The sequence below is a fragment of the Lutra lutra genome, chromosome 3 (genome assembly GCF_902655055.1).
Source record: "Lutra lutra chromosome 3, mLutLut1.2, whole genome shotgun sequence".
Lineage (NCBI taxonomy): Eukaryota > Metazoa > Chordata > Mammalia > Carnivora > Mustelidae > Lutra > Lutra lutra.
In genome coordinates this window covers 199,119,810-199,145,174 of record NC_062280.1, presented here as the reverse complement: position 1 = coordinate 199,145,174, position 25,365 = coordinate 199,119,810, and the positions used below count along the sequence as shown (strand labels likewise).

Sequence of the window (25,365 nt, the reverse complement as noted above, 5' to 3'; positions counted from 1 at the left end):
AAGCATATGGCACATATGGCCTACAAAATCCCTGCTAATCCACTGTTCGTGTCACTGGTTAAGCTTCTGATCAACAGCAGGCTGTTGGTAGTTAACATTTGGGGGGAGTCAACATTATGTGTGGATTTTCGATTGCAGTGGTCAGCGTCCCAGACCCCTGCATTGTTCAAGGGTCAACCATATACAAATTCTTTGATGTTAGGCCATGAAGGAAACAAAGATGCATGGTAGCTGGAAAGATACGTGAAGGAAAGAGAGTTTGTCAAACTTTTTTCCCATGAACAGGATTAGTCCATCCAGTAAGAAAGGAGAAATCACTGGTTACTGAGGGTCCTGCCTATCGGATATTCGTATCTCCTTCCAGTGAATTGCCTGTTCATATCTTTGCCCATTTCTTATTGCTGTTTATCTCTTTCTTGTTGATGTGTAGAAGTTCTTCGTATATGCTGAATATGAATCTTTTATTTGTCAGTTGACTTACAGACTATTTCCTTTGGTCTGCAGTTTATCTTCCACTTTACTTCTGGAGCTTTTTGTCCAAATGAAGTTACTAATTGTAATATCAAATCTGTCTGTGTTTGTTTTTTTTTCTTTTATGGTTGGGCTTCATGTGTCTCGTTCAGAATCCTTCACTGCTCTAAGGCATAAAGACGGTCTATGTTTCCTTCCAAATCTGTTTGTCTTGTCCTCACATTTATGTCTAATCCATGCAGAGCAGATTTGTGAGTGTGGTATGAGCCAGATTGCTGATTTATCCTCGTTTTCTCGCCCCAGCTCCATGGAGACAGCGGGGAGTGGAGCAGGGCTGATCAGGTGAATGACGAGGACAGCCCTTGGTCTCTGCTCCCTGTGCTGGCTCCCCATTATTCCCTGTAGGGTGGCAAGTCCTTGCCAGTCTACCCAAACCTTTGACAAGGGGACAGCCTGCTCTCTGCTGTGCTCTGAGTTAACAGGAAAGGGCCACCCTACATTTGGGATGAGGGGACCAATGGACGGCAGTGTCTCCTGGCCACAGGTCAGTGTCCCATCACACCAGCTGCCCTGTGGCCTGCAGCATGTGGGAGGGGTGATCCTCTGAGGGGCCATGAACGGCAGGGCAGGACCAGTTCCTGGGGGTGCGTACAGCAGCTGGCATGCACTCTGAGTGGCTGGTTTCTGACAATGCCCCTGGAGGCTTTAGCTTTCAAGAGAAACAAAACATCTAACAGCAGTACCTCCCCCAGGAAGAACTGGTGACTGAAATGTTTACAAATTGCTGGTTGGGGGGCAGGGGTGTGGTAAAATAATAGAGATACTTTGGAAAACAATTAGTAAGCTATATCTAACACCTGCACTCTCCTCTGACCATAACAATGACCCTCTTGCCAAGCCCGGGGAGTGTCTTCCTTTAGTGAATGAGGAGCTGAAGCAGGAGACAGGGAAATGCCACCTCCCCCGCAGCTAGGGAGACCCTGATGCCTGTCCAGTCCCTAGAGAGAGAGCAAGGGGGAAAGGAAGTCCCCAGAGACATGGACCCCACATTAGAAGGAGCTGGGATCAGGGCACAGGGTTCCAGCAAGAGCAGTCAGAGAAGACACTCACCCATCTGTCTCCCAGGCAAAGACCATACTGGGACCCAAGGGATAGGAATCTTTTCACTCCCGGATCACCTCCTGGTAAGCCTATGCATTCTTTGCTCCCAACCTGGCCTTTCCAGAAGACCTCAGTGCCACAGGATTCCCTCACGTGGGGTCTGTCTTGTCTGTTAGACAGTGATGAGGGACAGTAGTTTTATTTTTTTATAAGATTTTATTTATTTATTTATTTATTTATTTGAGAGAGAGAGAGAGAGAAGACAGAGGAGAGTGTGAGGGAGAAGCAGCTCCCCAGGGGGCAGGGAGCCCAATGTGGGGCTCAATCCCAGGACCCTGAGATCCTGACCTCAGCCGAAGGCAGACGCTTAACCCACTGAGCCACCCAGGCGCCCCTCGACAACAAAGATTATGTTACCCTGTCAGACTTCCAGATCAGAGAGAGGCCGCCTCTGAAGACAAAGTTCCTTTAATAAACTGGGAAGAGTTTCCTTGGGTTCTGTGAGCTACTCTAGCAAATTAACCCAAGGAGGAGCTTGTGGGAGCCTCCAGTCTCGGGGGTCAGTCAGACGCACAGGAGACAACGGGGCTGGCGCCTGGTGTCTGAAGTGACAGAGCGGGCAGCTTATGGGACTGAGCCCATAACCTGTGGGGTCTGCAGGTAGATGGTATCAGGTTCGAGCTAATTGGTAGGACCCCAGCTGGTGTCACAGAGAATTGACTGAGAGACACTGCCACACATCTGAGGACCACAAGTGTCAGAGCGAAATGTTCTCTGTGAAGGCAAAGGAGATACAAAGGAGGAAACACAGTGGGAAAGAATTGGTTTTTTTTTCTATGAAAAATCTGAGTTTTTTAACTTTTTTCACAAGACAAAAGTAAGATACAGGATAATCAGTAAGATTCCAGAATTTTGATCCTCTTTATTTTTAAAAAAATATTTTATTTATGTATTTGTGGGGGGGCACGAGCAGGGGAGGGACAGAGGGAGAAGAGAAGCAGCTCCCCGCTGAGCAGGGAGTCCAATGTGGGGCTGGATCCCAGGACCCAGGGAGCAGAGGCAGACGCTCAACGACTGAGCCCCTCGGGCGCCCCGTATGCTCTTTAGAACGGAAGTGCTCGGTCCGTAGCAGGTCCCCTTTCCTGAGAAGGGGCTGCCAGCCGCTCTCTTTCAGCCTCCAGTCTGGTGCTTGTCAACAAGTTTGTGTGGTAGGCTCGGCGCGGGTCGGGCACTGTCCTCCTGCCAGAGGTACGGTGACAACAGACGGTGAGAGACAAGGACAGAGATGGAGATACAGAGGCAGGCAGACAGAGGGAGGCAGAGGCAGAGGTGGGGTGTGGGGAGGCACCCGGGGTACTTTATTCAAGAGAGCGCCCGTTTGTAGTGAGCTCTTGGCCCTGCCGGGGGCTCCCTTTCAGATCAGACAGAGGCCACCTCTGCCGACAAAGGTCCACCTCCCTCCTGGAGCCTCCAGAAGCATGTCTGGGCATGTTCCTACTTGTCAGGAGGTCTGCTGGATGTGCAGCGGCCACCTCAGGGCACCTGCTTCACAATCAAGGTTTCATGATTAAAAACAAAGTAACGTTCACTTGCCAGGCTTTTTCTTTCATTTAAGGGTGAGAGGAAAGGAAAATGCTAGAAACCTGGGAACTCCCGCAGAGCAGAGGGGAAGTAAGCTCCTGGGGAGGCTTTGGGAAGGAGAAGCTCTAGAGTCTGGGGCTTTCCTGGCAGCGTGGTCTGGGCCCGTGGGGGAGCCTCCCCAGCCCAGCCGGGCCAGTGTCCCAGGGCCGCCCTGACCAAGCCCAGCAAACGGGGCTGAGGCCGCTGGCGTCTTTGCTCTCTCGCGCTGGAGGCCGCTGGGGGCAGGCCTGGGACGGGGCGCCGGCTGCAGGCCCCCCAGCCTCTGCTGTTGCTGGCCATCCTCAGCGTTGTCTGGGTTCTAAACTGCACCTGCCGGGTCTCTGCCTCCCTGCTCCCGTGGTGTTCTCCTGAATGCACCTGCATCCAAGCATCCCTTCTTTAGAAGGACAGCAGTCCCACTGGGTTAGGGCCTGTCCTGCCCAATCACTATGATCGCATCTTAGCTAGTTACATGGACAATGACCCCCTTTCCAAATAAGGTCAAATTCCGAAGGCCTGGGGAGTGAGGCCTGTAACACATGATGGGGGGCAGGTGTAATTCAGCCGCAAAAGGGGAAGTAAGTGGTGCGGACAGGGTGGGAGAAGCCTCCAGCAGAAACATCCTTGGTTTCGAGGGCTGAGTGGACAGCTGTGGGCAGGCCCTGGCAGGAAGGGTGTCAACGGGCCAAGGGACAGATTCGGGACTTGGCTCCCGGGGAGAGCTTCCAAAGCGCAGTGTGGCACCCCCTGTCACGGCAACTGATATGGGAAGCACGTGAACTCACGTTATTTTGTGGTGTGTTTGTTCCCAGGCGTAGGGAGAAGATGTAATTGGCACCTTAAACTCGTTGATGTTTTCTTTATGAAGAGAACATGAATAAAGTTGGTAATTTTAAAAAGTGGACCTATTTTAAGAAAATTATTAATAGCACAGATCCTGTGGGATACGAAAATCCACCAAGATGCGGTGAGAATCCCCGTGGGGTGGCATCCGAATCATGGTCGTCCGGGAAGCTGCTATGGACCAAATGTCTGTGTCTCCCTGAAATTCATGCCAACAGGATGCTGTCTGGAGGTGGGGCCTTTGGGAGGTGATCAGGGTCGGATGAGGTCATGGGGGTGAAGCCCCGGTGATGGGATTAGTGATGGCAGGAGAAGAAACACCAGAGACGTGGCTCCCTCTGCACCAGGTGAGGTCACAGCAAGAAGATGCCTTGTGTGAGCTGGGAGGAGCCCCCCACCGCCCCCCCCCAGAACCGGCCCTGCTGGCTCCCTGATGGCAGACTTCCAGTCTTCAGAACTGTGAGAAATTCATTTTTGTTGCTTAAACCCATCGGTGCTTGTGGTGACGGAGGCCAGAACAGACCAAGACCCTGCTCTCGTGTCCAGTTTTAAGTAGACTGGCCTTCTCAAAAGATGGGTCTGGCCACGTGGATGAAGGGGTTGGGGGGGCAGGGGAGAAAGCTGCGTGTCGTCCAGCCCGAGGGCCCCATCAGAGTGGGCTGCCCACGCAGAGCCAGCTGCAGGCGAGGCGGGGGTCTCCCTCGGAGCCCGCACCCCCGCCTGGCGTCCTGGCGAATCCCCGCCCGAGTCCCGTGCAGCTCCCAGCGTGGCACATAGCCTGGGTCCTTCCTTCTTCTCCAGGCTCAGCTCTGGTGTCACAGCGTTGACTGTGTCCTGCTCCACGTGTGTCAACAGCCCTTCTGATGTCCGCACAACGTGTGGGCCCCTCTGTGCGTCTCGGCCTGGGACATGCCTGCGCCTACACTGCCGCATTCGAGCCGCTCCTCACGCAACGCCACCCCCAATGCCAAGGGTTCCACGGATTTTGATACATTGAGTTTTGAGTCTTCCCATTTCCATGTCTCTGAATCATATCTTCAAATACCAAAGTCTGCTTATGTTAAAGAAAAAGACTATTATTCAAAAACCTTGTTCAAAGACGCCTGGGCGGTTCAGTCCATTGAGTGTCTGCCTTCAGCTCTGGTCATGATCCCAGGGTCCTGAGATCAAGTCCTGCGTCAGGCTCCCTGCTCAGCCCGGGACCTGCCCCCCTGCCTGCCACTCTGCTTGCTTGTGTGCTCTCTTTCTCACACACAAATAAATAAAACCTGTAGACACAAACAAATAAACGTCACTCCGTGAGACGTGAAAGCACAGTAGAGCGGACTCTACTCAGAGACTATGGCAGTGGGAGCGGAAAACCCACTTGTCCTTGCAGCGGGGAGAGAGATGGGACTTGGCTCTAAGTGCAGCACGGACAACTTCTTTACCCTGGGCTGGGCTGGGCACGGGGGGGGGCGTGTGACCCAGGGTGGGATGTTACTAAGACAAAACACCAGGGCCCGCAAACCAGCTAGATCTGGCTAAGCCCACGAGTCAGGGGTCTTGCTGAAGGCAGGTGGCCGGGAGCTGACCCCACCTGGGGCAGCCTGGGAGGGGTGAGGGACTTGATCAGATACCAAGGACTGTGGAGTACTGGGGATAGCAATTGTAGCTAAACTAAGTTAGCGGGAATCTTACTAAAATTGGACAATGCAGAGACTAACACCCAAGGCCTAAAGTCTAAGCCTAGCTGAAATTCAGGGAAACTGGAGTAGAGTTTGGTGAAAGAGAGAATGTTCTCTCCATATTTATAGTTGTTTTGTCAAATAAATCGAAGCACATAAGTAATGAACCTAGCTCCCCCCGCCCTTTCCCCAGAGCTTTTTAGGAACAAGAATCCCAAAGAAAATCTGTAATTGGTAGTAATAATTGGGAAGAACTTGGGGCCAACCAACTAGAACACTGGCATTTGGAAGCCCTTATAATCCTCATATCCAAAGTTACCATGCAGGGACCCATCATGGTATCTGTGTTGATCTAGTTCAGCTATGTAAATACTTACTCGGTCCTAGTACTCAGAAAACCAGAAAGTCACGGCATCCTACATATGGTGCCACTCTAACCTACTTTATTTTGCTAAGCCTTAAGGCTCTTAATGCAAACTAAATTCCAAGGGTAAAAAAATCTAACTGGTTTGGAAACTAGGTCTGGCTATTATTCTCAGCTCTGCCCCAGGTACCAGGTTTGTCCTTGTGCAAGCGCTCAGCTTCTCTGTGTCTAAGTTTTGTACACCTCAGCTGGCACAGTAAAGAGGAGTCGTCCCTCCCCGTCCATCTGACAGATGACAAGGCATGCTCACGTCCTTTTCAAAATGGGGGCCTCTTTCCCAGGAAGGACGGAAGTCATCATCAGGGTATACACCTTACAGGGGTAAGCAGATGAAAATTAGCATGGTCTGCAAGAAAAACAGCTGGCTTCTGGAGTGGACTGGGCTGGCCATGCATGGACACCATAGTTCCACCTTTCTGGTCCAAAAGAAGAAGGTATTGCTTCAACTCTCAAAATATTTTCTTTTTAGTATTTTTCTTTCTTGCCTCCTCTAATAGCCTGTAACCCCCTGAGACAGACAGAGTCTGTCTCATTCACACCTGCCACGCACGAGGGATTGCTCCCTGCACTGCACTACTTCCTGCTTTTGCTCACTTAGGGGCCAGGAGCACCTGCCCAGGTGCCGCATTCACACGGTCGTCGGCGCGTTTGTTGTGCGCCTACAGGCCCGCGCTGGACGCTTACACCGTAAATGGGCAGTTTCCTCCGTTAGGCATCAGGCCGACCACTCCTGCCTTATTAGCGAGCGCTGCCGGGTGGCCTCCACCGCGCCAGACCTCCGGCTCCCTAGGAATGACCGGGATCCCGAATTCCGTGAAAGACGGGAGGGAAGCGTTGCAGGAGGAAAAGAATAGGCCCAAGTGACACCACACGGTAAGGAAATACCCACGACTTTGACGGCGGTTATTCCTCGACAGTGCATGACTGGCTTTCACGGATGACTCATTACCATTAGAAAATCTGTTAGAAAACTGATTTTCGGCCACTGACGGAGGATGCTCTCCCGTTCAGCCGGCGGCTCCCGCGGCTCGCCCGACAGGCAGGCGCCTCGCGAGGGCGGAGCCGGGCGGGACTCCGGCCTCCGGCAGGGTCCCCGCGGACCGGTCGGGACAGAGCGCGGCGGGGGTCTGGACGGCGCACGCGGCGGAGAGCCGACCCCACCGGCCGGGCCCGGGGTTGGGCGCCGCGGCTCCAGGATGCCCAGGATCCCCGGGATCCCCGAGCTCCCCGAGCTCCCCCGGCTCCCCGCGCTTCCCGGGCTGCGGCCCGCCTCCTAGTCCGGGCCCCGCCTCCTGCCCCGGCCCCGCCTCCTACCCCGGCCCCGCCTCCCGTTCCAGGCTCCGCCGCATCCCCGCCCCGCTAGGCCCGAGCCCTGGCCCAGACCCCGCCACCTACTCCAGGCACCTGCGCCGGCCCTCGGGCCCCGCCAGGTCCCGCCTCTGGCCCAGGCCCCGCCCCCCGACGCTCTAGGCCCCGCCCTCAGCCCCGGCGTCCACGGGCGCCGGCCTCAGACCTGCGCGCGGCAGGCCCCGCCCCCGCCCCGCCCCTTGCGCGCGCTGCGCTCTGCTCCGCTCTGCAACCCGCGGGACGCGGCGGCGGCACTCGCGCTCCTTTGTGCTCCGGCGGCGGCCTCTCGGGTGCTCGCCGCGCGTCCTCTCCCTCTCGGTCGGGTAGCCCGAGCTCTCCGGTGGCGGACCATGTCGACGGCAGGAACGGGCGCAGGCGTGGAGGCGGGCTTCTCCAGCGAGGAGCTGCTGTCGCTCCGCTTCCCGCTGCACCGCGCCTGCCGCGACGGGGACCTTGCCGCGCTCTGCTCGCTGTTGCAGCAGACGCCGCGCGCCCACCTGGCCGCCGAGGACTCCTTCTACGGCTGGACGCCCGTGCACTGGGCCGCGCACTTCGGCAAGGTGGGCGCGGGCGCTTTAAGGCGCCATTTTCCGCGGCTTTCCCGTGGTGGGCCGCGGAGGGCGGGGGCCGAGGCACGGGGGGCGCGGGGACTGCCGGGAGCGCGGGGCGGAAGCGGGGTCGACGGCCCTGGCGCCCCGAGCGAGGCGTTCGGGGCGCATGTGCGGCGGCGCGGACAGCCGGGGTTCCGCGGGGGCGGGCGCGGGGCGTGCCGGGAGCGCGGGGCGGAAGCGGGCTCCCGGGCGCAAGTGCGACGGCGCAAGTTTCAAACCGCCGCCCCCGGCAGAGGCAGTTGGCGCCTGCGGCGGCCTGCCTCTTGGGGCGGTGGCGGGTGCGAGGCCGGGCGCTGCGGGCGGGGGAGCGGCCGTGGCCGGAGTCGGGCGGCCCCCCGGTGCAGGCCGCCGCGTCTGAGGAGTGCTGGAGTCTGGGGCCGACGGGCTTCGGGGGCGCCGTCCTCCTCGGGCGGCCGTTCCCAGCGGCCCCCGCGGCTCCGAGAGCAGTGCTCGCCCTGGGGAACTGTGCGGCCGCGGCGCCGGCAAGATCCGAGAGCAGTGCTCGCCCTGGGGAACTGTGCGGCCGCAGCGCCGGCAGGAAGGGGCTGCCTGGCCGCCGCTGCGGTCCGCACAGTCGGGGCTGCCGCGTGTCTCGGGACGCGTGCGCTCCGGGGCCGCGAGACCCGCAGCCTCACCACCCCCCCAGCCCCCCGAGGCGGGGTGTTCGTCCCTGAGGTCGGGGCGACTCAGCATCTGCGGTCCCGCGTGCTGCGCGCCGACAGCCTCCCGACAGGCAAGCCCGCACGTTGCCTTCCGGCCTCCCTTGGAGCGCGACGCGGTGCGGTAGGATGGGGCGGTCCGGCGCTCGCAGCCTCACTGCAGTGTCCCCTCTGCGTGTTACCGGCCCGGGGTGCCTGTGGGTCCCTCCGGGTTGGAGCCGGAACCGGCTCAAAAACGCGCTTGCTGGGTGCGGTGCAACAGTAAGGCGAGCCCCCCGAATTCAGACCTACTTCTGTGGGTCACCAGGTCAGCCGTGGGCACCAGATGTCCCCAGAGGCTGTTCGGGATTGGGCCGGGAGTGGGGCTCCAAGGTCTCGGGCGGCCCCTCCCACCCGGGGCCGTCTCCCCTTGTTTGTTCCTGCGCGAGGCCTGCCCTGTGCTGGGGCCTGGGCGGGAGCCAAGCTGGCAGGTAGCCCTTCATGAACGTTCCCATCTTTCAGGCCGGCTTTCCTGGAATGCGCCGGCAGCACCTAGCCTGACCCTTCACGGGAACGAGGCATTATTTAGAGTCTCTGATCACACTGGCTGTTCTAAGCTGTCGTGTGGAGCAGTGTCTCCCCCAGTTTCCTAAAGCAAGCCCACGGGCACCAGATCGAGGTCTGGGGAGCTCTTGCTGGCTCTTCGTAAGTACCAGCTCTTGGCAAGCCCGCTGATTTTGATCCCACTTCATTTATTTTGGACTTGAAACCATTGGCCTTGTCATTACCATGGGCACTTTTACTGCCCCCCAGTACAGGAGGAACGGCGACAGAAGGTGTGTCTCTTTATCAGCCGTCCCTCCCAGATTCTAGTTCCTGAAGCAGGAGACGGTGTTGAACCTGTGTCCTCCCGGCACCAGAGTACATCTCCCACAAACGGGATGGCGGTGACCTATCCCTTGCAAGGAAAGGCTGGAATTGCGGAAAGGACAAGACGTGCAGGGTGACATCGGGTGTGACTGTCTGTTCTTCCTCCAAGCTCTGTTCTCTGGGAGAGGATTGTTGGCCCTGGAGCTTTCCCACTGCTCCGTGCCCCAGGGGGAAATGGGCTGAGTGCCATCTCAGGACGTGTGGGCGGAGCAGTGTCAATCTGCGGACAGCGGGCCTCGTGGGACAGCTTCTGGCTTGCGGTGGGCACTTGTGGCGTGTGCAGAGCTCCTCCAGCCAGAGGCCGGCTTATCATCTGTGCCTGGCTCCAAACTGTCATCTTACCACATGCATGGTCCCCTCAGTCCCCTGGGCAGCCACAGCTCAGATGTGCTGTAGGCCTTTTCCTCTCCAGGCAGGGGGTGTTCAGGGCCGGGGGTGGGGGGCCGTGCACCCTCGCTCTGCACATGGGGACTGGAGGATGGGCCTCGGCCGAGCTCTCCTCGAATGTGGCGTGTGTAAAGGTGTGCAGAGCGCCCTCGTGTACGGGAGAGAATGGGCTTTCACTGTGGTGTTCACTGCGGCTGCACCGCTTTTAATGACCGGTCACTGGTTTTGTCCTGTGGCAGGGCGCGTGAAAGTGGCAAGACTCAGGTTTTGGAAATTTTTTTTTTTTAACATTTTGTTTATTTATTTGACAGAGATCACGAGTAGGCGGGGGGGGGGGGGGGGGGAGCAGGCTCCCTGCTGAGCAGAGAGCCGGATGCGGGGCTTGATCCCAGGACCCTGGGACCATGACCTGAGCTGAAGGCAGAGGCTTAACCCACTGAGCCACCCACGTGCTCCAAGACCCAGATTTGATGGAAGTCTTGGAATTTCAATCTTTGACTTTTTCAGTTGTAGGAAAAACAGAATATTTAAACATCTGTGGTATCAGTGTTTTTGACTCTCTATTCCTGTGTACCAATTTTTTTAACCAGAATAAGGAAAAATATTTTTTCTTAATGCTTTTTTAAAATTTGTATTGGGAAGGAATGACTTCTCTTGTTCCCTTAAGCAGAGAAAATGCCGGGTAACAAAACATGCCACTTGTCTTCATCATAGACTTGAAACTATTGGGGTAGCATGTGCAAGTGTACGACATTGACACGTGTCGTCCCCCTCCTGCCGTTTCCGCAGCTGGAGTGCCTGATCCAGTTGGTGAGAGCCGGGGCCACGCTGGACGTTTCCACGACGCGCTATGCACAGACCCCTGCCCACATCGCTGCTTTCGGGGGACACCCCCAGTGCCTCCTCTGGTTGATCCAAGCCGGAGCCAGCATTAACAAACCGGTAAGGGCGTGCCGAGGACTAATGTGGTCTTCATTTTCTGTTTCCAGTTATAATGACATGGTGGAGAGTTTTAAATGGAGGCCCTAGTTAGAGTTTGATACGTTAACCTCCGGGCTAGCTGGGATTTGTGTGTACGGAGTCACTCGTGGCCAGGAGGCCCTTCCGCAGCCGTGTTCTCTGTTCCGAGAGCCCTTTGGCCCGTTCCGTGACGTAGCGAGACCCGCGGCGACCCGAAGTGGTTTGCCCGCGTCCCTGCTGGTGACTGAAGGCGTCTGGCCCGGAGCGCGGATCTCCTGGCTCCCCTGCCCACGTGGCGGCTCGGCTTCCCTTGCACACGCCGCCGTGAGACGCCCGGATGCCGGCTGAAGGGTCAGGCCGCCGTCTGCCTGCCTCGGTTAGCACGGCGGCTCCTGGCGTGGCCGTGTGCGCGCCCGGGCGTGCGCCAGCTTCTCGCGGGGCGTGTCACCGTTGCTTTCACTTCCTCAAGAAAACCTCAAGGAGAGAGTTTCGCTTCCTGGGGACTCGTGTGGACACGTGTGTGGGTGTAGATGACTCGGGAATGTGTGGCCGGGTGGGCTTGCGCCTGCGGCCTTCAGGCCGTCGCACCCACTTTCCTCGTTCCCTCTCACCTGTCTGCGTTTGCCTTTCCTGTCAGTAACCCTCAGCGGCCTGCCCTGTGCAGAACAGCGTGTGTTTCCTCTCTGCTTCGCCGTCTTGCCCAAGATTCGCCTCTTGCTGGTGACCAGCCCCTCCCCCACAGGTACTCAGCGGCCACCTACAGGGCAGGGCTAAGCGCATGTCACCGTGATCTGTGTGTTCAGGGGCTGCGGGCTCTCGGCCCCACGGCATTCCTGTGGCAGGCATGCCTGTCCCCACCTGCCCCTTCCTGGCGCTGCCTCCTCCCTGCCCCATCCTCCTGGCAGAGCACCTGGGGCCCCGGGGGTGCCGTGCTCACTTGGCGCTGCTCCCTGGCCTGGGGCAAGTCCTTGCGCTCAGTGTCCTTGTTAATGAAGTAGGGATAGTCCACGAATGGTGGGGATAGATGATATGGACCTTTAGAATATTCTGTTGGTTTTCTTTTTCTTTTTCTTTTTTTTTTTTTTTTAAAGATTTTATTTATTTATTTATTTATTTGAGAGAGAGTATGAGCAGGTGCGGTGAGGGATGGGGAGCAGAGGGAGAAGTGATTCCCCGCTGAGCGCAGGGCGCACGGGGCTCCGTCCCAGGACCCTGAGATTAGGACCTGAGCCCGAGGCAGACACTTCATCTCCTGAGCCCCCCAGGTTCCCCTCTGGTGGTTCTGCCTTTCAGAGCATGTAAATCTAGAAGCTTTTTCTCTCGTGCCCTGGGACAGCAGCCCAGTCTCTGCTCTGGACTAGGTGCTGCCACTCTAGGTAGTCCCATGTGGGGCCCTCTGCGCTCTGATCCCGGCACAGGAGCCCCAGACCCCACCCCTCCCAGCACCCCCAAGCCCTCTGGCATCCGAGGCTGTCACCCGGGGTCACTGGGCGTCCGGGCACGGCCGCCGACGGGGTCTCGGCTGGGGTTTGCACGTCAGCTGTCACTTTGTGTGGGGCGTGGCAGCGGGCCTGCTGGGACAGGCCCCCGCTGACCTCGGAGGTCACAGCAGCCCTTGTGTTAGCTCCCCCTCCCCCAGTGTTGACTCAGCCTGAGGTGGACGGTTTCTTGTCTCCCACGCAGACTGTTCCAGAACCAGATCCAGGATTTCCTAAACCCGTCTCCGTGCGTGCGGTTTTTCTGGACCTGCCCTGGCATTTCTTCTCGTGCTTTAGTTCCCACCCACCTTCCAGTCCATCCTCTGGCCCAGTGGTTACCGTCATCAGTTCATCGTTCCCAGGTCTGAAAGAGACTGTGTTTGCAGCCTCCAGACTTGGCGCGAGGGGTCGCTGAGACTCAGCCTGTGCCGTCTGGAGCCTCCGTTTACCCCCAGAGAAAGGAAGTCCGTCTCCAGGAGATTTATTCTCAGTGGGTCTGTGGCCACGACCCACGGGCCACAGTCCTGCGAGGATTACAGGCCACCATCTCTTTACTCCCATTCTAGAATTCTAGGGTTTTGGTGACACTGGTCCCTTCTCTAGCTTCTTGTAGCCAGATTAGAAGTCGACTTTTCTGTAACCGCCGTTCAAGGTGACCTGCCCATCTTCAGACTCGTGGCGCAGCTCCCACTTTCCCCTGTTACTCAGTTTGCCCACAGTAGTTCTGGAATCACACTCCAAAGTAGTTGGTATTTTTGGAATGTGACTTGCCTGGGCTGGAGACGTGAGTAATTGAAATGGCTCCTGGTCTCACTGTCTGGGCCGCGTGTTCTTTGGTGCTTGTCCCTCCCCTCCCGGCCTGAGGGTGTTCTTGGAGGGCGCACAGGAGCAGTTTGGTTTCCTCCTCTGTTCTCTGTTACTGTCCCACCGTCTTCTTGAAGTGATAGACTTTGACGTTCCTTTCTTGCTCCAAAGATAGCTTTAAAACCCTTTTCTGTTTCCGGGGGTGGGAGACATCAGAGGCTCTGCCACCTCCCATCAGTGCCCTCGGCACTCCTCCTGGCAGTTCTCAGGTTCAAGTGTACTTGTCCTGATTATATTCCTCCTGTCCCCTCCACACCTGTTTGGGAGGATGGGGTAGGTTTTTGCTTTGTTAAGAAGCTGAGGGGCGCCTGGGGGCTCAGTCGGTTGAGCGTCTGCCTCCGGCTCAGGTCATGATCCCAGGGTCCCAGGATCGGGTCCCGCATCAGCTTCTCGCTCCACGGGCAGCTGTTTCTCCCTCTGCCCCTCTCCCTGCTCATGCTTTCTCGCTTTCACTGCCCCTCTAATAAATAAGTAAATAAGCCTTTAAAAAAAGAGAATCTGAGTTCATTCATTGGATGGCTCCCCGGGTAGCCACTTGGATTCTGTTTCTTTCTTCAGAAACGGGTTCATTCTTACTCTGAGTGCACAACCCGTCGGGCTCACACCTTTCTGTCCAGGCGCGCTGGACTGCGTGAGGTTCCGTGCTGCCCGAGAAGCAGCGAGCACGCTTCTGCTGGGCTGGCTCCCTGGGACCTGCCCGTGAGCTCGGGTGCGCAGGGGAAGGGGCTCGGCTGTGTGCTGGTTTATGAGTGAACTGTCCTCGGTGCCATGTGCGGTGCACCCCCCCACTTTGTTGTGGGGTGGCGGGGGGCTGCTCTGCTACCAGGCTCGCCTTCCAGGGACCGGGAGGTGTGATGACTCGGGAGCGGTGCTGCGGGGCAGGCGGGAGGTCCTGCCTCCGTGTTCCCGACAGAAACGACTTCCTCCTTGATGGCTGCGTCCCTCTCCCGCTTACAAACCGGAGCGCCTCTGAACGGCAGCGCGTTTCGGACGTTGTCCCGCTCCTACGGCGCCAACTAACTCATCTTCACTGTCCTTCCCAGCGCCGCTCGCCTTCCCTGCCTTCTCTGGCGGTGTTCCGAAGCGTGAGTCCTGCCTTGCTGCCGCCTTCCTTGGGGTCTTTGGGTGAAGTTGGCTGCGTGTGGCCCCAAGTCCTCTTCCTCCTCATTCGTGGTTCTTTGGCCTCAACCCTCCTTGTCTAAATTGTAGGCATAATTAGGACTCGAGGTGCAGGGGGCACCCCGTGTGTAGACCAGACACCCGGGGTGCCCGTGTGTGCTGATAGTGTGTGCTGGTCCTTGGCCTCGGTTCCCTTTTTTAACCTGCTAGATGATCATTGTTCTGGGTTTTGTATACGACTCATTTGTGCTGAGATCCACCATAAGATGATTTCCCGCCGTCCCTGTGGCGTGTCCGTGCTGTCCCCGCTAGAGAGGCCCCATGACTCTCTGGTCTTGATGCAGGGATTCAGGAGATCGCGCCCCTCCAGGTCCGACTTTGATTTTCCGCCCCGTGTCTCCGGCCATGTCAGATCTGACTTGCGTGGTGTTTGGTCTCCAGGACAGATGAGGTGCTCGGTCTGTGTCCGTTATCTTCCCTGAAAACGTCCGAGTCCTGTTGGATCTGATGCCGTGTGTCCTTCTGTTCTTGCAGGACTGTGAGGGTGAGACCCCCATTCACAAGGCGGCCCGCTCCGGGAGCCTGGACTGCATCAGTGCCCTGGTGGCCAATGGGGCCCACATCGAGTAAGTGCCTTCGCGTATCCGTCCCGCAGAGACGCGGTCGGGGCGCTGCGCTCATAGGCGGCTCGTCCTGAGCAAGCGGCGGCCCTCCCGGTGTCTCCGTTAGCGGGACAGCCCCGCATGGTGGGTCCGCTGGCGCGGGTGCAGGCTCTGGTGCAGGCTGACGGCTGGCGGGGGGAGCTGCTTCTCAGCACCCCAGGCTTGTTGCCGCGACAGCGTGCGGCGAGGGAGAGAGCAGTGAGCTAAGTACGTCGGAACCTGGCATTGTGGACTCGGCCGCTAACTAGTGGTGTCACCACGGGCAAGTCGTCAGACTTACTCTTGCCAGCGTTCATTTCGCAGTGAGGCCCTTGCATTGGATTAGAACATCTTGCCGGGCCTCTCTGGCCCAGCCCTGGCAGACAGTTAGCTCTGCTAAGTTGCGATTTTCTCATCTCTTAGCAGATGTGAGAACCTTATGGTTTAGAGCCTATTAGCCTCTAAATGATTTATCACCACTTGTAAAACAGATAAAACAGAGCCGTATACATTAGAGACTTCAGACTCCCTCTGAGCCCTTGAGGCCGGGGACATTACTATAGTCTTGTTTTATCCAGTTTATGTGAGCTAGTTCTGCGTGGCTTGATGGAAAGTGTTAATGTTTCAGTGCATGAGTTTAAAGATGTGGGCTTATGTGCAGAAGTCGTTAGCCAGCCATGGCATTAAACGTTTATTTTAGGTATTAAATTCTTTTGTATTAACTTGATCTGAAAGATTGATATTGTAAACATTTTTCTCCCGCAGTTCACGGCATTAACACAATGGATGCGGTTTTTACCCTTAAATGTTGATGTAAGCTCTAGAGCTGTGATAACCTGAGTAACTATGATGTCAGCTTTTCTGTTTTGAGTGTCTTGAATATTTCTTAAAGATTAATTACAGACCCCACGCTATTCTAATTGGAAATGTGAAAATCTAGACTTTGGGAGAAGTAAACCCCCAGAACTAACCTAGTTTAACCCTTTGGTTTCCACTTCATTGTTTTGACTCTGTGTTAGAACAGATTCGTTGAAAACGGATCCTAGGTAGCTAACCATGTAGCTTAACTAATGCCACGCTTAATGCCGGGGGCTGTCTTCGGCTCCTAGGATCTTAGCTTCTGTTTCATTTAAGTATTGTATTGTTCAGTCATTAGTTTGGGCTTGGATCTTTTATTTCCGTAGAAATCTGGTCCTGTAAGTACGCCCTGTGTTAACTGTTACATTGCAGGGCACCTCGTGATTTCGTATAGCTCTGACTTCAGGTAATGTAAGAACGCTGGATAATACGAATATGTATTATGCAATTTGAGACGATTCTCAATGGATTGCTTCCAAGTGAAGTTATATGTGCATTTTCTTTAGCTGCGTTTAAATCAAAAACTCAGATCTTTAATTTTAATAACAAGCTTTGATTATGAAATACAGTCATATAAAATCAATAATTAGCTTGTCATTTGTTGAAATAATAATTAGAAATTGACCTTTTTAATAACTTATTTTTCTAAACAATAGTCTAATTGATCCTGAACATTTTACTACTACATATTAGCTTTCTTCATTTCAATGACTAGCTTAATGCTTTGAGCCAATAAATATTTATCTCTATATCCTTTTTTTAATAGGTGTCTTTCTAAAATAAGAACCTTTTATTTACAGTTCTGTCCTTGGTTACAGGACCCTCGAGAGTCTCTTTCCCACCAAGTGTGACTGAGCCTGGCCTCGAGTGCCGGGCTGGTTTTCCTTCTCACTATGAGAGCCACTCCCTCGAGACCCTGCACTGTGGTGATCTCCCTTGCCTGAACTTCAGATGTTTTTTTAGAAGAAATATTTAGCCTGAGCCACCTAGCCAAAAGCGATTCTTTAAATTCTCAGTCTTTGGCCTGGAGACAGAGCACAAAGAATCAATTGTATATGTGCTTAACTTAGTGGTTACTTAGTTTTAACATCTGGAGAAATCTCCAGTTTTGCTGGGAAGCTAATTTGTAAATTGCTTTTTGATGTCTGTTCTGTACATTTCTATAGTTTAACACTTTTAGCCTACCTACAGGTGATAGTTTGAGTCCCTCAAATTATGGTACTTCGATCTGTCCTGCTTGTACTGCTCACACGGTACAGAATAGTCCTAGCAAATACAATGCCGTTTTGTTTTGTTCTGTTTTGTGTCTTAAGAGGATCGAGGGGCACAGTGTTGATTTACTTACCTAAAGTGATTTATGTTTTTTCCAGTTCACAATGGGCCAGATTATTAATTCTTCATATTACATGCTATAATGTGAACCTTTCCTTTTCCTGTGAAGAAATCGAAAGCTGTCTCCTATCAGTATTTTGTCACACTTGGTGGTGATTATTAATTTTGTTATTAATTCCTACTTTTTTTTTTTTTTTTTAATGTATCAGCTTCATAAAGTGGCCAAAATCTTAAGTTGCTGTTTTTTTGGCCACTGGGTAGATAATGATGAGGGCAAGCGCGCCCCGCGTCTGTGGCTAGAGTGGTTTGTTGTGTGACTCACTTGTCGATAGAGGCCGCATCTGTACGGTGAGGCATGTCAGCCGCTGGCCACCGTGTGTAACATTTTCTAGCACCACACGTGAGTATGTTGATGGAGTTTTTTTTTTCCTTCTCTTATTTTACATCTCAAGTTTTGGTGCCAAGTTTTCTTTTTCTCGTGAGGTTTTGTTTCTGGCTTCTACGATGGTCATTGTCGTTTGCCATTGTTGACATCCCACAGTAAAGCTCCGTAGGATGGAGTGGGACTTCTGTGACCGGGTTCAGTGTTTGCATACTTTAAACTTCCGGAACCTCTGCGGACTCTTGTTGTTCTCGGGCTTCTCAAGCACGGCCGGCACCTTTCGAGTTCTTGAAAGTGAGGTTGTCCCCGTCCTACATTTGGCTCGTGTGACGGTTCCGTTTGTCCCTGCAGCCACTGCCGAGTGCTGTCCCCTCTCGGGTTTGCATCAGAGGAGAGGCACGGGCTAACCTGTAAACCACCATTGCCTCTTCTTTCTTTCTGATGATTAAATGAGTAGCAGTGGAAGAGTCTGCCTGTATGATTTTGGAGAAAGCAAGAAGACTTGCTGTTTGTCTGCTGATAATTAAGACCGTCCAAGTACTGACATGGTAAACTGTAGATTCCAAGCCTCAGATTATCTTTATTCTCAGTATCTGGGCATCAGTTAATTTCGGTTACTCTGTTTTCTTGATGGTAAAGTGAATGTTTCCGTATCAACCAGGTATTGAAATTGCCTTTTTTATGCCTCTGAGTAGAAATACAGGGACCAGTGGGATTTAGAGTGAAACCACCGTTGGCTGGGGTTTCGGACAGATTTGCTGGCCGGTTTCGTGCCCCGCCACACGGGTGCTGCTGTTGAATGAGGTCGTGGCAGAGTCTCGGAGCAGCCGATAGGAGAGCGTTTCTGTGGAAGCCACCGGTTCCATGGCGACCAGCTCTTCAGATGGGCGGCTACTGCATTCCAGCTGAACTGGTCTGACCCCACGGACAGCTCCACCGGTCATCAGATAATGGAGAAGCATCGGTAGCCTGACGTAAGCCAGTTCAGTGACTCGCTCTGGAAACATCCTTCTTGCCCAATTTAGAAAACAGGCACAGTTGGCTGGAGTCACAAACGTCTAAAATGTGATTTTAATGGATTTTGTTTTAATGTCACAAAAACATCTACACTACCGAACTTTGAGCCATTCTCAATGGAAATTGAATAGGTTTAAATCGGTTTATCATTGGTGGTCACGTTTACGATCCAGCCCCGTGCGCTTACCCAGAGAGCCCTCTGGAGGCAGAACTCCCTTTAGGGCACTGGCTGCCTCGAGCACATGTCCTGTCCCCTGAGCAGTTTGTTCGTAGCTCCTGCCAGAGGCCAGATGTAGCGCACGCTCCCTGTGGTAGCCGTTTCTTCACTCGTGTTTGTAATTTGTGGTTTTTTTTCATTGGTTCCCGTATTTGCCCCTAAGAATAATAGCCTGTGGGTTTTATTGGAACTATAACTCTGATCTCGTTTCTGACTTTGGGGCTCTGCATTCGCACCCTCCTCCCCCAGTCTTGCCTCCCTTACCTTGGTGTCACTCCGGCAGACGTGTCCCGTCTTGCTGGTGCCTGGCTCTTCTCCTTGTGCTGGAGAAGCTGCTGGCCTAGGGCTGGAGGGGCTTCCCCAGACAGCTCTGCAGCACTTTCCGCCCACCCGGCGCCCCTGGAGCTGTTGATGTGTGTGGAGTTTTGATTCATTTCATAACAACTTGAGTAACATGGACTCGGATAATTGTTTAATTGCTGCTTTTCTAAACAGTGCTTTCAAGTAGCCAGTGATTTCCAAATCTCTTTTTCCTCCGCTAAATTATCGTGGGAGCACGTGAAGCCTTTTATCAGGCCCCCTGAAATGACACTCTTCTTCTGTTTAACGTATGCAAACATGATTGGGGTTCACTTGCAGAGTAAAACTGCCCTCAGCGATGTTGACCTTGAAATGAAAACTTGGCACCAAATGTATTCAGGTAAATACTTTAAAAAATAGTTTCTTTCTCTCGTTATCTGAAGACTGTACTTAAAGTCTTCGTAATTTAAGAGTTTGGATACCAAAGGGTTAAAAATACATGTTTTTCTTTTACTGAAGAAATTTTAGATGTTTGCTAATGTTGTCTGTACAAATGGACATTTAGTGATTTTTTTTTTAATCTTTTTTTTTTTTTTTAACGATTCCATGTATTTGCTTATTTCCATCTAGGAATAGTTACTAATGTATTTGAGATTCAGCATACCAAATTTTAAAGTACCCAGAATCGTGAGTGAATGGTTTTTAGTCCATACTGTGAAACTTGTGTTGAAATATTGACATATTTAAGTGGGCTTCCTGCCGGAAGTGGCTGCAGGTGGCCCCGCGCACCGACCGCGCCTCTGCACCCGTGTGTGTCTGTGTACTTTTAATCCAAATGTTGCCTGCGAATATGTGATCCCTTATTATTTCAGTGTCCTGTGTCATGAACCACTGCCCGTTTTAAATCACAGAGAAGATTCTGAATCTGTAAAACCTACACGTGTCAATGTCTTACAGCTGCGTAATTCGAATTGACTTGATTTTTTTCAAGTAACCCTAGAAAGGGGGAGCACTCCATATAGAAACCGCTGAGAACTGCCACAGGCGCTTCTCCGAAAACCTTACGGTTGTGGCATTGAGTGCTCAGTATGGCTTCCTCTCTCCACACGGTTGAGGTATTTGTTGCGGTGATTGGTTTTAATGCTAATCTAGGAATTCAGATATAGAGTCTAGATTTGCATGCTTTGCTTACCCTAATTTATGATACCTACCTTTTATTTGTAACTAACAATAGTTAAGTTCAGATCAGAATTTTAACAGAAATACCATTTATAGAAAAATTGTGGCTATCTTTTCATTGTCCCATGGCATTAACAAAAAGAAAGCATCCTGAAGGAGATGTGACGGCTCAGATGCTAAACGTGATGTTTCGCTGATTGCCTGATCCGTGGTTTCTCAAATTAAAGAAAAAACTGTTCCTACTGGAACGGCTTCTCATCTCTTCCAGGGGCGTGACACTGTAAGTGGAGAATGAAGGACTAGCTGGCCACCGGGGGACGTTTGTCTCCAGGTGCTCTAGGGAGGGCCCCTCAGTACAAGACACTTGAATTGTCTGTTCAGAACGTCACTGCAGAAAGCACAGTATCTCAGCATTTGCACATTAGTCAGTAAAGCTTAAAAAAGTAACAGTTTCTTTGCCAGTTACGCAGCAGAAGACGGAAGATTGAACTCACAGTGACGGTTTTTCCATGTCTTCTATGTTTCCACACTGCACTTCGGGGACAATGCTAGGCTCCCCGGGAGGACATGGGTGGCTTGCTCTGAGATCACTTTCATAGTCTCTCTGAGTGTCCCAGGAGCTTCAACCCACAGGTGCCGGCGCTGCGGCAGAGTGACCCCACCCCCAACCCCCCCAAAATTTTGATCCTGTCAACTCTTTTTTTTTTTTTTTTTTCTTTAAGACCGTTGACTTTGGAAATTCAACACACTAGACCCACTTTGAACATCAAGGTGATCGATGTCTAATTTTTAAAATCTCTGCCCAGTTTCAAAGATTTTTCATCTGGATATCAGAGCGGGTGAATGGAGAGCTTTTAGAAACGACCTCACGGCGCGTCCACGGGGTCCTCGTCTTCCAAAATGGACAGAGGTGAATTTCGGATCACACGTAGTCTGTGTTCACCCAGGTGCATCACACCGAAGATGCGAAATTCAAAACCATATGCTTTTTTAAAAGATTTGGCTAAAAACAATGTGTATGCTGCCATTACTATCCCGGTTTCCATGTAAAGTATAGGTTTTGAGAGTATTTCTGAATAATTTCTAACAGGTACTTTAGAATGTTCCCTTTGGAGTAGCGTGTGTAGACTAGTTGAGACTGACCCCAGCCCCACACCTGGCCTTGAGAGGAGCACTCACCGGCGAGTGTGGCACAGCCGTGCCCCACGGGCCCGTGCACACCGCAGGGTGAAAAGTGCTGTGCAGGGTGGCACGGTCGGGTGAGCGGCCAGGCTCTTGGTTTCAGCTCAGGTTGTGAGATGGAACCCTGAGCCCCACACAGGCTCCTCACTCAGCCAGCGGTGGGGGGGGGGTCTGCTTGGGATTCTCTCTCTCTCCTGTCCCTCCCCCTGCTTGCACACACTCTGTCTTCCTCTCTCTAAAATGAATGAAGTAAAAAGTACTGTTCCAGACCTAGCGCGGCACAGGGATGGGGAGCCGTCCTGCCCCCTTCCAGGTCGCAGTCGCAGCCTCTGACTGTCAGGAAGATAAAGGAGGGAGCTGAGTTTTAATTTCTGTTTCAACTTGGAACACCAAAGTTTGGTTTGATAAATTGATGGTACGTTGTCACCAGGGTCACTGATTCAGCTCTTACAACAACAAAATTGAAACACTCTGGAACGAGGTGGAAAAGCATATGTGGAAAACAGATTGAAAGAGCTGAGCCTCTCTTGTTAAAAAGTCCAGGTTTTGAGAATGATTCCATTTAATGATTCCTTGTTCTAGTCCTTGATGTGGGAACCCACATGATTTTCAGACTCTGGGGCGTGTTTGAAAGCCCCTCTGCTCATTGAGCTGTGAAAAGGTAGCTTGAGGGAGTCCGGCTGGTGAGGCCATTTACGTCTCATCGTAAGCACGTGGCCTGATCGTAAGACATCAGAACTTTTTTTTTTTTTTTAATATTTATTTATTTGACAGAGCGAGATCACAAGTAGGCAGAGAGGCAGGCAGGGGGAGGAGGAAGCAGGCTCCCCGCTGAGCAGAGAGCCCGATGCGGGGCTTGATCCCAGGACCCTGAGATCATGACCTGAGCCGAAGGCAGCGACTTTAACCCACTGAGGCACCCACGCGCCCCGACGCCAGAACTTTTAACAGAAAACACGCAAGTGGAATAGGGACGACTGTCCTGCTGCTTTCGTGTGCTCTCGGTGGCTTGTACTTTCCCTCTGGACATTTTTCTTGGTACTTAACATTCTGTGATTTAACCGATTCGGCAACTTTTAAAAGTTGTTTGTCTGAATTGCGTAGTACAGAAGATTTCTAGAAAGAGGGCTTTGAGGAGCCTGTGGACAGCTACGTTTCATAGAAAGAGAAGACCGGTCAGCAGGACCATCTTCCGGTCACGTGTTACTCAGCGGATCCTGTCTGCTGATGGTTTGTGTGTGGCCCGTGAACTAAGAATGATCTGTACCTTTCAGTGGTTGAACAAAAATCAAAAGAATAATTATTTTCTGGCAAGTTAAAATTACATGAAATTCTTGTGTTAATGTCCACGAATGAAATTTCACTAGAACCTAGACTTGCTCTATTGCTCCGTATCGTCCATGGCCGCCTTGAGGCCGAGAGGACAGACCTGAGTGGCTGTGAGCAGGTGTGTCCCGGAGAGCCAGCGGTCGGTAGGTAGCATGTAGCCCTCCGAAGGGGAAGCTCCCGCCTCGGGATCAGCGTGCCCCAGCGCTCCTGTCCGGGCAGTGTCTTAGCATGCACTCTACAGTGTAAGCAGAACAGAATTCTGGGCTCAGACGTTTGGCCAGGTAGACGATGGGAGGGTGACAGTACGTAAGTGGGGAGGCATGTTGGTATGTGACCGAATCAGGTGTTCAGAGAGCCTTTGGCTGGAGAAGAGCGTGAACCCTATGTAGCGTACATTCAGTGCTCAGTGATAAGGGAAGGAATATACGGTTGACCCTTGAACAACGGGGGCCTGAACTGTGCACGTCCTTTCATGTGTGGATTTTTTTTTTTTATAAATGCGGTACATACTGTAAATATATTTTCCTTGTAATTTCCTTAATAACAATTTCTTTTCTCTGGCTTACTTTATTGTAAGTATATAGTATATAATACATATAACGTATAAAATATGTATTCATCAACACTGTCCTATCAGTACATGTTCTGGACGACAGTAGGCTCTCAGTGGTAAAGTTTTGGGGAGTCAGAAGCTACAGGTGGGTTTGCGGCTGCACAGGGGTTGGTACCCCCCAGCCCCTCCTTGTTCAAGGGTCTGCTCATGTAGCTGGAAGTCTGTAGCTTACTGGGAGCAGAGAGAAGATAGCATGCGTCCCTGTTTCTGATAATCCTGTAGGGGCAGTGCCAAAATTATTAGCTCCTAATTAATTGTTCCACAGTCATCTTATGTCCCAGATTCTGCTCCTTTGTCTTCTAGAATGTCTTGATCTCCCTTTTGGATTGCTCCTGACTTCTCGTCCCACCAAGGTGTGTGCGGACCAGCGTCTGTCCGGTCTGAGCCGTGACTGTTCCTTCTTGCCTGCTCAGTCCGCACGCGGGGCGCACACAGTGTGGGTTGGCCCCAGTCCTTCTATTGAGTTTTGAAGTCTGTAACTCACGTGTGCGAGTGTTCAGCGGTCGGGGGGAACCTTGCCTTCCTGTCCCAGGTCCCGGCACACGCCCCCACCCAAATGCGGGCCGTCCCCAGAGTCCCTGGAGGTCAGCGCCAGTCAGTGCTTGTTTTTCTCTGAGGCTGTATTTCCTTGGGAAAACAGTCAGTTGCTGTTCTGACCTAAGTCCGGTCTGGTGTTCTGTTTCTGAATGGAAATTGAAGGCTTTGAGTGTGTTTTGGAAATTCTTCTCCACAGCTTGAGCCTTTCGGCTGCTCTGGCAACGGCTCTGTTTTCCTCCGTGAGGTCGTGGCGGCGGATGCCAGTTCAGACCGTGTGGCTGCTCTCCGTCATCCTCTGGGCTGCCCGAGAGTCCTCCCTCCTGTCAGCCTGGCTCCGTGTTCTCGGATGCTCGAGAGCAAGTCCCTATTTCTGGGTAGAAGTGATTATTTTATAAACTTGGCGTATGTTCCAGGTCTTCATTTTTCCAAATTTTGAAGAATTGGACTTTTTTTTAATGTGGCTACCTGTTACCCTGTTCACATTCTTTTTTTTTTTTTTTTAAGACTTTATTTATTTGACAGAGATCACAAGCAGGCAGAGAGGCAGGCAGAGAGAGAGAAGGAAGCAGGCTCCCCGCTGAGCAGAGAGCCCGATGCGGGGCTCGATCCCAGGACCCTGAGATCATGATCTGAGCCGAAGGCAGAGGTTTAAGCCACTGAGCCACCCAGGCGCCCCCACATTCTTGACAGAGTAGACCGTTCTGGACGATGGCACTGGGGGCGGTCCCTGAAAATTAAATAACTCCCTCAGCTGAACACCCAGCTTACTGTTGTCATATCAGGAGCGTGCCAGCTTCGGAAACTAACTGTGTGGTCACTTTACGTACGAGGAAGTGACGTAGTTCACGCTGTCCTAATGTCGGCGTTGGCTTTCCATTTAGCTCCTCCATCACCATCAAAATAATAGCTCGCTGTAGAATACTCGTTAGGGTTCCTAGACCCGAAATCAGAGTGGCAGGTCTGGGCCCCAGTGGTTCTGCACTCAAGTAGGGGACTTGCTGGGTTTCTGCGATTCTCAGGTCTTGTCTTTTTTGTATCTGATCAAACCGAGTTTGGGCTTTGGCCTGTCTCCGACACGTAGGATACATTTCTTTATCTTGGGCTTTAAAGAGCAGAGACATGTTAGCGATTATCTAAAACTGTGCAAGTTTTTCATTTCTCATTGGAGCATTAGGCGCATGAGGGCTGGAAAGGCTCGTTGTTCTCTTCGCGGTGAGAACTCCTGTCCGTCCCTGCCAGGCGGTCGTTACTCCACGTTCACGTCCGTGTCGGGAGCAGGCCTCGCCGTGCTTCGTCGATCACTTGGTGAGACCGCAGG

General features: G+C 52.9%; 1 protein-coding gene across 6 annotated transcripts in view; it reads left to right on the top strand.

The window, feature by feature from the left end:
• The first annotated feature begins 7,690 nt into the window (after nucleotides 1-7,690).
• The window catches only part of ANKRD10 (ankyrin repeat domain 10), a 32,055-nt gene continuing 14,380 nt past the window's right edge, over nucleotides 7,691-25,365 (top strand). The window contains exons 1-3 of one of the 6 annotated variants that reach the window (XM_047720417.1): nucleotides 7,691-8,033; nucleotides 10,829-10,981; nucleotides 14,995-15,086. In XM_047720417.1, coding sequence (XP_047576373.1) covers nucleotides 7,824-8,033; nucleotides 10,829-10,981; nucleotides 14,995-15,086 — 455 coding nt within the window. In that variant the 5' untranslated portion in view covers nucleotides 7,691-7,823. The other 5 variants (XM_047720418.1, XM_047720420.1, XM_047720421.1 and 2 more) reach the window with 5 other exon arrangements.